We start from the raw sequence: 12,239 nt of genomic DNA, 5'->3' as shown, positions 1-12,239 counted from the left end.
GACCGGTACCTGATAGTTTGCCTGCGGTCCCGTCATTGCCGCCAGCGGCTAAATTCTCTACGGACATGGTTGGATCCGGTCAGCAGCAGCCCGGCGCCGCAGAACATGAGGAAGTGGTAGTGTAGCCCAAATGTGGTATAAGTAGCCTACTGTAGGAGAGATGGTGAGAAGAGGCGGGGGATTGTTGCATAAATGTACTTTATTTTTTCCTCCCCTCTCTCTGTACTAATGCGGGGTGGGGGTAGACATACAAACGTAGACCTACACGTGCAAGGATAAAGTAGCCTCCTGGGTAATGAGGACAACTCCAGGAAAACGCGGAAGAGGTCAATCTGTCTTCTCCTCTATCACCAGTCACCACGACACTCGCATTCATTCACTCAAACCACCCGTGAAGGGGACACTGTCCCTTGCATTCACACGCAATCGTTTCGTGGGCCATAGTCTAGCCCAGAGCAAGTAGGACAACCATTCATGAAATATCAAGATTTCCCTTTCATTACAATTGTAAAGAGTATTCTGCATGAGTCCATTATCAATAAGCTCATATTTCAGCCTGATTTAAGAATTTAACCGTTCATTTTATCCTCTACAATGAGGCTAAAGTGTCATTTTGCATGTATTTGAGTGAAAAGTGATGGTCTATATAGGCTACTACACAGGCTCCCTATAATTGAACGGTTTCGTGTTGTGAGTGATAACACTGCTTTCTCTGGTAAATATCCGTGTCAAAACTGAAAAATTACCATATACAAGTAAACTCATTTGAGTGGTCTTTTTTCCCCCTCTTTCGAACATTTGTCTCTCACCTGTTGTTATTCGAGACCTCTGCACGATACTTTTTGTAAGTGGTAAGTATGCACGTGCCAAACAAGAATCGCGTTGACCTAAATATTGTTGCGTTATACAACCATATATATAACCGTCACGTGTAGCAGCTGACTCCTAAACCCGTCTGAAGCCCGGGGTGTAATCATTCGTTCAAACAGTTGCATTCCGTTTTCCAACTAAACAAGTTTCTATTGGACAAATTAAGGCAAGTCACTCCACGTTCGTTCCGTTTGCTTCCGTTTAAGAAACGGTTTGCAACTGAATCGGTGGAATTGAATACAGCAAGTCGACAGCGAAAGTAAACGTGCGTCCCAGAGCACTTTTACAGCCCCACATACGACGTTATATAAATGGAAATACAATGGGGCAAAAAAAGTATTTAGTCAGCCAACAATTGTGCAAGTTCTCCCACTTAAATAGATCAGAGGCCTGTAATTTTCATCATATGTACACTTCCAACTTCAACTATGACAGGCAAAATGAGAAAAAAAAATCTTCCGATCTCCTTCCCAGGAAAAGGAAACAGGCGTCATTAAAACATTAGCACATAGGATTTTTTTGTGGGGAAAATAATGGAACGAGCCAGGTTTCCACCCCCCCCCCCCCCCCCCCAAAAAAAAACGGGACGACGCTTGTCGGTACACTTTCCAAATGTCGACAAAACAAAATACGGTAGACAAGGTGCAATATTTGTGCAGATCAATATTTTATAGCATAATTAATTTTGTGGAAATATTGCTATAAACATATCGAAGTAAACTTGGGAGTTACGCGATATCGTGTGTTAGGGAAAACATGCAGTTTATTACACTGCAGATTAAATAAATTAGGATGAATTTCACCTGTAGTGAAAGTGAACAGTGATGAGCTTGATGCTCCTTGCCAATAAACTATGATGGTCTTATTCTGGTGACATGATCGATGCTTGGCTGCCTTTTCACACAAAAAGGTTGCTGGATCGAATCCCTGAGTTGACAAGGTAAAAATCTGTCTCTCCGCCCCTCAACAAGGCAGTTAACCCCGTTCCCCGGTAGACCGCCATTGTAAATAAGAATTTGTTCTTCACTGACATGCCTAGTTAAATAAAACAATTAAACATTTACCCAATAATCTCATCATTTAGGTAGACTTCCCGCACGTATATACGAGCTGTTGGCTCCAGCGCACGTGCTAATACCAGAGTAGGGAAAATTGACTATATAACGCAACATTTGTTCTGACAAAACCATCAGTAGAGTTAAATGCGATAGAAACCCATCTAGCTTGTCTTTTTTATTCAGTACATTGGAATTCAACTGCAAAAGTTTTTGTATGTGCACTGCGTCATCACGCACAGACTTTTATCCACAACAAGTCAATTTGATTGAAATCTTTGTCAAATCCCCTACCACACATGCACAACCCCTCCCTGCTCTCTCCCAGTGCCAACCCAGTTATATTAAAGGGATAGTTCACCCAAATGACAAGTATTTGTGCCACAAATGCTAAAACATTAACATTTGGTAACAAAGCATAGATTGCTTAAAGGATAGAAACCAATGTGTAATTTTGTCATTTGGGTGAACTATCCCTTTAATATATTTTGTAACATGTTCTGGTGAAAGACAAATGGAGTTCAGAATGAACAAATGCATCAAATAATGAATTTGAGTCAACTTATGAAAAGTAGTTTAGAGAAGAGTTACATAAAAACATTGTTTATTTCCCTTCTTGAATCATTTACAAGTTAAAGGGATACTTTAGGATTTTGGAAATGAGGCCCTTTATCTATTTCCCCAGTCAGATGAAGTCCTGGTTACCCTTTTAGGTCTGTGTCCAGTATGACGGTACTTAGAGGTAGTTTCGCAAGTTAATGCTAACTAGCGTTAGCGCAATAACTGGAAGTCTATGGGTATCTTTCTGCATTGCTATATTTTTAGGTATTTTGTTTTAGTCATCAACACTGTCATTCGTCATTAACACACGATGCACCCCAACTTGTGGTGTGTTTACTACTGCAAACATTTGGGGATTTATCAATTTGTTCAGTCAAAATAAATAATTTGATCCATTGAATTTACACCTGCTCCAGATCACATAGCATTTGAACTTTGACCTGTGCCAGATAGCCAGGGCAACATGACATGAATTTAGTTTATTGGATATGCAAGTTGTGCTGACCACCTCTGCACAACTAAATCAGAGTCACTGAAATATTTGACTCCTAAATTTGAATATCTATATTTATGACATCACACACAGCGTGTGTTCACTAAAGGGTGACTATAAAAAGGTACATTTAATTAAATGTAGTTCCTAACTTAAATGGATGCATTTTGGGGAGCGATGTGAAGATCAAACATGATTTCCGATGTTCTTAAAAATAAATAAGGCGCCATCTTTGTCAATAAATTTGAACAGAAATGTAATTACTGTAAAATTAGACTAAGCGAAATGACATTGCCACGAGCAGCACTGCAGATATTTACATGAGCGAGATGCAAGACATTGCTCTCCTGCAGTCACACACACACAGCATCTGCGCTTCATACTGTATACAGCCTGGTAGCCACGAGACCAAAAAAGCAGAGAAGTTGAGTATCACGCTTCAACACTCTTAGTTGTGGAAATTGACCCAATATGCCATCTTTCTGCATCATATTGCTACCTTTAAATATTAGTAGCCTTGAATTGTCCTTGACATCCATGACTCGTCCTCTAACTTGAAAAAACAAATCTGATTCTACATTACCATTTCTTACTTCAACCACTAGAAGTAGACACTTTTCTATGCATCTTTGACACCATTAAATCATTTAGAGATATTAATTCCAGATTATCAAGGCATTAAATAGACACCACAATGCATCTATGGCTCTGGGATTAATCCATGTATTGATGGCTCACCATACACCATGTTAGCAGCGAAACGTTCCATGACGGAAGGATTACATTGTAACTAGAAGGAAACTTTTTGGCTAACATGGCACCCATAAAAGACTTGAAACGTTAGAACTTTTTATACCTACAAGTTTAGACAACGTTTACTTTATATTTAACTATATGCATTTTTCGTCAGGCATGTGAGGACACTAGGATAACCCTCAACGAATACCCTGTGTGTGGGGCGGTCCTTCTACAGTGTTTTAGACCCTGCAAATCAGTGTGTAAACATGCAGATATAATGGTCGCGATCCCCTGCTCAAACGTTGCATATCTCGTCATCGACTACGCTGTCGGGCACCAGATTGCTATAACATGTGGTTAGCCAATAGGTAAAATACCTATCCAAGTGTTGTAAGATCTGGCACACTTCAGCAACGCCTGGGCAGAGGAACATGCCCATTGATTTAGTTACCTAGTAGTAGTCATTTCAAAAGGTGAAGTTCAGTTCTCAGGTTGAGTGACCATCGAACATTAAGTTGTAAAACAAACTTCCCCATTAACAGCCCAAGCAAGGCCTAAGACGATACATGCATTATTTATATCCCTGTTCCTCTTGCCATTGGTGCCCCAATGGATCTGTGACCAAACAGGAAAACCCCAGTGAAGCATGAAACCAAGAACCTCATCATTCTTGATCCTGCACTTTCAGCACAGCAGGGGTTTTACCGCTCAACCCTGTGTCCACATTGTCTCTCCCATTTTCCCTCATCTCAGGCCTTCCCTGCCTTCATGTATGAGGGGATGGTGCCTCGCTGAGTCAGCCCCTCAAACCTCTTGTAGGTGTAGTTCAGGAACACCCAGTCCTTCGATTTGTCTGGTTCTGTCACGTTGGAAACTGAAACAAGATTGTAAATTATATACAACAGTGTATTAAGGTTAATACCAGTGTTATTGTCTCCTTGACACTAGAGGGCAACACTGAATATGAAATTAATCTAGACCTCAGAACTGTAGGAATGTGTGAATAACAGGACTATGGGTCCTATTTAATCAAAATTGGAGTTGCGCCAGAGATGACTGAAAAGATTCCTGTACACCAAAGCAAACCTGCACTACAGCACAAATGTTTCTTCTGCTTTTAATAGTTTACATTTTTATAATTTCGAGTGATTATTACCTGGCTGAAGGATGTCCGATTCTGGGAACTCATCAAAGTTCGATGTGTCATCAATGCTCTTGATCTCAATGGAGATGGCGGCTGGTCTTTCCCTATGGAAGGAAGGCAAATGTGAGCCGTTGGTCTATTTAAAACTTTTCCAAATGCATTTTGCTGAAACTCAAAGACAACCCAATGAAGGCTATGTGACTGCAGGTTATACCTCCTTTACGATATTGCCATCACACATGAAAGTCCTGAAGAACAAAACACATACCTGATGTGTTCCCAGTCCACAGGCTCAAAGAAGGCGTGACTCTTCATCTCCTCAATGCTCACAGCACCAACACGGTTCTCAGCGTCATTACAGTACCTGAAATGGATTCATGTTGGAGCATCAAAGCCTTTGTTTGACAAGGGGAAATCCATTGCGCTAAAAATAAAACGTCTACTTCAATGCAGTTTGATACTGCATGTTTTTGTGGATGTGAATGGAATAATTCTTATGTGATCATTTTGGTAACTCAGCCTGCAGATATGACTTACGATCCAGTTATAATGCATTTTAAGACATGGCATTACCATGTATGACCATCTTATGTCTTGTTAATGATCATGACTGAGTAACAACTATTTTGAGTTAGTTTCACATTTTCTAAATTGGGAGACATAGGCATAACATAAGACTCAAAAAGGTTCATACATGTTTATAACAAGTACTAAAGAATTATACCAGCAAAGTGTTATACCGTAATTGCTGGACTATAAGCCGCTACTTCATTCCCACACTTTGAACCTCGCGGTTTATACAATTTGCTAATTTATGGATTTTTCCCGCTTTTGCAAGATCCATGCCGCCGCCCAAAAAACAGAGCACCGTCACATATTGTGACGTAAATCGAGCGCGCTCAAACTTCCCATCATTCTGATTATGGTAGTAATTTTGTCACCCTCATCATGGCAAAGAGACGGAGAAATGCATATGATGCAGCTTTCAAGTTGAAGGCGATCGATCTGGCTGTTGGAAAAAGAAATAGAGCTGCTGCATGGGAGCTTGGCCTTAATGAGTCGATTATAAGACGTTGTAAACAGCAGCGTGAGGAACTGACTCAGTGCAAAAAGACAACAAAAGCTTTCCGAGGGAAGAAAAGCAGATGGCCCAAAGTATTTTCAGCCACTCGACATCAGTGTAAATCGTGTATTTAAGGTGGCACTCAGTGTTCAGTGGGAGGCTTGGATGACAAGTGGGGAGAAATCCTTCACTAAAACGGGCCGCAGGCGAAGAGCATCTTATGGTCAAGTCTGCCAGTGGGTTCTGACAACGTGGAGCATTGTCAAAAAATCCACTATCATCAACGGGTTTCGAAAGGCTGGACTGCTGCGTGTTGAAGGGGCAGCATGAGCTCAGCAGGGTATTTGCCTCCGGATGAAAGTGACGAGAGCGACAATGAAAACGATCCAACATCGGATGAAGCAATTCTGAGGCTATTCAACTCCGACACCGAAGGAGATGACTTCAGTGGTTTCAGTGCAGAGGAGGCTTGGTAGGCTACCGTTTAAATTTTTGTTACAAGCTGTGTTTCGTTAAAGCCTATTTATTTTTGTTACAAGCCGTGTTTCGTTAAAGCCTATTTATTTTTGTTACAAGCCGTGTTTCGTTAAAGCCTATTTATTTTTGTTACAAGCCATGTTTCGTTTAAAGGCTGTGTAAAGTTCATTTGTTTCAATGTACCGGTAGGCACCTGCGGCTTATAGACATGTGCGGCGTATTTATGTACAAAATACATATTTTTTAAATAATTCAGTGGGTGCGGTTTATATTCAGGTGCGCTTAATAGTCCAGCAATTACAGTAATATTTTTTTTCCTAAGAGGACAATACACTCTGATACAAATACACACCAATGGATATCCTATAAGGTATCATATGACCACAAACCTGAGAATCAAGTCCTTGGCCCGCTCTGAGATGGGCACTTCGGGGGGGAAGACCAAGGTCTCCTTCCAATTCATCACCTTCCTATATGTCTCCTGGGGTGTTTCAGAACAGAACGGGGGATACCCTGAGACACACACCAGGGGAGAATGTCAGTATGTTACAAAGTAGGAACAATGAGTTAGGATGTTATTTCAGAAAGTTAGCTGGCTATCTTTGAGTTCATAATGAAACACGGACTTGGGCATGTTGTAATCGACTCGGTTACATAGACATACCTATCAGCATCTCATACATGATGACCCCCAGAGACCACCAGTCACAGAGCTTGTTGTATCCCGTCTGCAGGAACACCTCTGGGGCAATGTAGTCCGGTGTTCCCACTGTGGAGTAGGCCTGTTGGTTAAACAAACAGATGGGGAGACACTAATAAGTAAAACCAACTCAAAGGCTACAGTACTGAGTGTGCTTGTTTCACAGCCCATGGTCTGTGGTGCTCAGAGGATACTTAACAAAAACCACTAATGAGATCCCTGAGAGGGATCCTGCTCAAAGGACCAATGAGAAGGGCGGTACCAAAGATATAACGGGCGGTAAAATATATAGCCTCCACATGCACAAACTCTTACCAGTTGCCTCCGATTCTTCTTCCACGTCTCTGCTTTTCTCTTTGAGTTCATGTTTTGGAAGGCTGTGGAATATTGCAAGTTCAAAGACATGGCAGTGTTCTACCATAAAAACCACTGAATAAACAAATTATATTTTGTCTGAGTGAAAATAAAAGTGAATGATTCACAAGTTGTAAAGAGTGACTCACAGAAGTCACTGGGAGGGTTGTGTGTGAGGTTCCTGTAGAACTCTGTACGGTGGGCTTTCTTCAGTCCCGTACACAGACCAAAATCAGACAGCTTTACATGGCCCTGCAGAATAGAAAAATAAAAGACTCTCCGATCACACCTTCAATACAAAATGGTTATTATAAACATTAATTGGCCATCTGTAAGTGAATGCTTCTCTGAGCATGTGTCTGTTTGTGTACAGGGGTAGGCCTGGACCAGGCCAGTGTCTCACCCTGGAGTCCAGAAGCAGGTTATCAGGTTTGATGTCTCTGTGGATGAAGCCCAGCTGGTGGATAGAGTCGATGGCCAGGACGGTCTCAGCTATGTAGAACTGGGTAGCCTCTTCAGAAAGGGTGTCCTTTTTCATCAGCAGGGTCATCATGTCACCTGCACATTTAATTGATATTAATGACACTATGCCACTAACCCCCTGTGTAACAGATTACCAATTAAATTAAACAATATACACTCAGTGGCCAGTTTCTTAGGTACGCCCATCTAGGTACACCCACCCCTTTGACTCAAGAACAGACGGAATTCGTCGGGGCATGGATAGTACAAGTAGTGGCAGTCAAATGTTGCAAAATTGGTATCAAGGGACCTAACGTGTGCCAGGAAAACATTCCCCACACCATTACCACCAGCCTGTACCATAGACACCAGACAGGATGGGTCCATGGACTCATGCTGCTTAAGCCAAAACCAGATGCTGCCCTCAGCATGACACAACAAGAACCAGGATTGGTCAGACCAAATTACACTCATGTTTGTTAATTACACTCGTTGTTAATTACACTCAACGGAGCTGCTGGTAGACTTAAACTTGGACATACATTTTTTGGCCAGGTTAGAGTTCACACCTCACTCTTTCAATTACAATGTGGAGAGGTTAAAATAATGGAAAACTATCTAACAAATCTATTAAATGATTGCTTCTCCTTGACATCATTCACCTGATAAGATGTGAAAATAGTTTTTTACTAACATGATGGGAAAGGTTAAAGATCCCTGCTCTAGATGGTCTCTATGTACACTGTGTAATGTCACTATATTTATTACCTGTAATTATATCTAATTTTAAAAATGGTTTGATGTCATTTGTGGAGTCAGACTGTGGCCAGCAAGAGACCCACCTCCAGGTAGAAACTCCATGATGAGGTAGAGGTTCCTCTTATCCTGGAAACTGTAGAACATCTTAACCACCCAGGCCCCGTCCGCCTCCACCAAGATGTCCCTCTCTGCCCGAATATGAGCCACCTGCTCCTTCTCTAACATGTCAGCTTTCCTCAAGATCTTCATGGCATATATGTGCCCGGTGTCTTTTTTCTGCACCAAGCGGACCTGAGGACAAACTTAGGAGTCACACATGAGTATGCCACATTTGAGAGGATTAAGTGTAATTAGTTGCCAACTGCTTTATAAATGAGTGGTCAGACCAAACCATGCATTGCAAACCTTAAACTTCAGTAAAGATCATATTAATCCACAATCAATACCAGCATACACGCAAAGGTCCATATAAAGAAAATAAACTAGAGAGAGAGAGCTATACATCATAACACACCTCTCCAAAGGCACCTCGGCCAATGACCTTTAGTGACTCAAAGTCATCCAGGCCCAGCCGGGTCCTCTTCAGCCGCAGGAACTCTGTTTCCTTCCTGGCGTGCTGGGAGCGTCGCATTACCTTCTGTTGAGAAACATAGGAACAGAGACACCAATAATCAGTTCCATATGGTTTCCTCTAAAATAGTAGATGTGACAAACATGCAAAGAAAGTGCTACCCACGACATGGATTCCAATCCATTATTGGAATTAAAGCCACCATTCCACACGAGTGGAGGTTTACCTCTTCATCGATCAAGCCTTCGTCATCCATGACTTTCTCCAGCTTCTTCTGCCTGGAAAAACAGAGGGGAACATGCAGGTATTCTGAAAGTCCGCCCCAGTCTAGTTAATCTGAAACCAGTCGACCCCAGTCTAGTTACTCAGAAACAGTCTGGCTAAACAGTTGTGATTGTGACACTAACTCACGAATGTGAGGATGCTCAGGTTGGAATAATCCCCAGCCATTTTATAAAGAACAAAGTCTCTCTTTCTCAACATAACAACCTACTATTTGAGTCCTCTTAAAAATGTAGCCTAAAACATTGCCAAATGCAAATATTCAGAACACCTAGCTGTCACATGCATGGGTGGCCTATAGGAGCCACGCACCTCATCTCTCGCTCCTCGTGTTGTGTCAGCAGAGTGCTGTAGAAGTTCTCCACTGTCAGCTTGGCCACGGTCACCCTCTCCCGGGTGTGGTTGCTCATGGGAAGGGCAGCTGCAGTCCCTCCCGTCATGGCCATACTATCCTATAGGGCAAAGGGAAACAATGACACTGACTGAGGTCCAATACACATGTACTGATATTCAACATAAGCCTACTGTACATTCAATAGAGTTTAGTTCCAGTTGAGTAATATCTGAGAGACATTGTATTGCTACTGTCTCTTACAAGCAGTAAGGAGCCTGTTTAAACTGGTCTTTGTGTAATCCAGACCAGTGATGCCCACTCTAAAACATCTAATGTTACTGCTGTACTATTCTTAGCATATCTTATGTAAATTCATCCAATGTAGATGGGTATAGATTGCATTTGGATGACTGTTAGTGCTATTCGGGTTGTTAGGTTAATCGGATATTTCTTGATTAAATCTTGTATTAGTTGTGTTCTTGCTTGACATTTTATTGTATTTCTAGGAGCTAGTAACATAAGCATTTTGCTACACCCGCTATAACATCTGCAAAACAGTGTACATGACCAAAAAAAACATTGATTTGATGCAAGTTCACTCTTTCTTGAAAGACAGGTGCAGAGAGGGGCCATTGTGTGCAGTGGGTGGGGGTAGAATGTTAACAAACATGCAACCAAGAAACCTAGTGGTCTCCACCCTGCGAGTCAGCACCGGACAGGAAGCAACTCCCCTTCAGCATGAAAAGACCCAGTCATGATGCCAGAGGGAGGGGGACTGTCTGGGACACATACACACAGCCAAAAGGAACACCAAGCTACATGCCCTTAGCTACATCTCAATAGGCAGCGAGGAAGAATGTCTTGGGGGAACTGGTTGAGCTCATGTACCAGGCCAATGAATCACAACAATTTCCTTATGCCAGTTTTCATGAGTTGTGCACCAGGCTCCTGCTCCGGTTACCTAAAACTTCAACCTTGAAATTTATTCTGCTTCACCTATGCAAAGGCCATCTTTAATTACACTATTAGGTATGTCAATTTAGCAACAACATATTGCATTTTCCTGAGATTTAAGCTAGTAGTGATGTCCTTTGTTATGTGGATTTCACACATTCTGTATCTCATCACTACTCAGGCATAATTGAAATAGGGCTATTGCTGATGGCCTTACCAAAGCTTGTGAATTGTGATGTTTGATTTAAAACCAGTGTTTCGAAGGGCCCACTGTTATTTTAGCATTTTTAACTATTGAATTTCATACCTAGCTAGATCCAAAATTGAAAATGATTGGACTTAGACGCAAAATTTGAATGGAATTTAATGAAATAACACGTCCTTACAATGACTCAATGTCTATAAGAAGATGCCCATGAATGAAGACGCTGCTTATGTGGCGCCAATGTTTATAATAAGGACAGTACGAGCAGGTGATGAATACGTCATTGCCATGATTTGTGCATTGGGGTGCGTAACAAACAGACGTAAACATGACAAAACCACAGGTATACATGCAACGTCTGCCAAAAATAAGATAACTGTATTGAATGCGATCACTCTTCATAGTTGCTGATCGACGTTGACCATAATGTCAAAACTATACCGAAAAGCCCCACCACCAGACAGACAGAGACAGACAGACGTGGGTTTAATAATAGTTTTTACCTACCTCTGTATTCTGCTCCAGATTCAATTGATGGCTAGGCTAGCTGCCCAGCCCTGCTCCAATATGACAGAATTTAGGTCCGGAAATTTGGCTACGGGATGAGGGGAAAGACTCGACGTTCGGTATAGCTATCTAGCGTGAACTAGCTTCACACATTACAAACACGGACGGTGTATGGAGCAAATAAGACTTTAGTCAATGACAACTATTTCTGATATTTAACAAGACTATCAGTACAAGGTTTTGGTAAGCGTTGCTCGTCTCCTTTCATCCATCTTCGACCTCGAACCCACCCTATAAATAGTAAAATACCCAATTAACGTTACTCCGGGAATTGATGCATTAAATACATAATGCTCTCACTCCACATAAGTACATACTACATGAATGACACCTAGATTTGCCAATAGAAGAAGAGAAAATTAAAGGGATGTTTATTTTAACCAATCGCTCGTGGAAATATTTGGGGACGTAACCTGGCTATCTACCAATCAGAGGAAAGTAATATGCCTTTCCAAGCCGCCTAGATTGTAGTAATTGAAAATACAGTGTAATACAGGAAATTATTTAATGATCTGACAGGACTGCAATGTAGGCAGCCTCGGGAATACTTCTCACGTCTATTAAGCGTTGAAGGCCGGTTTCCCAGCTAGTGAAGGAGTTTAATTATTTGCCGGGTGAATCGGGTTAGCGTTGTTTGCATTCGTTTTTAA

The 12,239-nt window shown here is 41.7% G+C and overlaps 2 protein-coding genes across 4 annotated transcripts in view; both read right to left on the bottom strand.

Moving 5' to 3' along the window:
* The window catches only part of LOC123994419 (aryl hydrocarbon receptor nuclear translocator-like protein 2), a 31,609-nt gene extending 30,256 nt beyond the window's left edge, over positions 1-1,353 (bottom strand). The window contains exons 1-2 of one of the 3 annotated variants that reach the window (XM_046296967.1): positions 810-1,349; positions 10-149 (exon numbers count right to left, since the gene is read on the bottom strand). In XM_046296967.1, coding sequence (XP_046152923.1) covers positions 10-67 — 58 coding nt within the window. In that variant the 5' untranslated portion in view covers positions 68-149; positions 810-1,349. Of the gene's footprint in view, positions 1-9 lie in introns of all 3 variants that reach the window. The other 2 variants (XM_046296960.1, XM_046296966.1) reach the window with 2 other exon arrangements.
* Positions 1,354-1,801: 448 nt separating this feature from the next.
* On the bottom strand, positions 1,802-11,913 carry LOC123994423 (serine/threonine-protein kinase 38-like). The gene is made up of 13 exons (XM_046296971.1): positions 11,530-11,913; positions 9,842-9,981; positions 9,474-9,525; positions 9,191-9,313; positions 8,760-8,967; positions 7,859-8,013; positions 7,605-7,707; positions 7,417-7,478; positions 7,066-7,183; positions 6,791-6,914; positions 5,130-5,225; positions 4,874-4,965; positions 1,802-4,591 (listed from the first exon to the last, which is right to left on the bottom strand). Exons 2-13 carry the CDS (start codon positions 9,973-9,975, stop codon positions 4,467-4,469), a joined length of 1,392 nt encoding a protein of 463 aa, XP_046152927.1. The 5' UTR covers positions 9,976-9,981; positions 11,530-11,913; the 3' UTR covers positions 1,802-4,466.
* Positions 11,914-12,239: the final 326 nt, after the last annotated feature.

The sequence above is a fragment of the Oncorhynchus gorbuscha genome, linkage group LG14 (genome assembly GCF_021184085.1).
Source record: "Oncorhynchus gorbuscha isolate QuinsamMale2020 ecotype Even-year linkage group LG14, OgorEven_v1.0, whole genome shotgun sequence".
NCBI classification, from domain to species: Eukaryota; Metazoa; Chordata; class Actinopteri; order Salmoniformes; family Salmonidae; genus Oncorhynchus; species Oncorhynchus gorbuscha.
Note: the sequence above shows the minus strand (reverse complement) of the source record. Positions and strands in the feature narration are given on the sequence as shown.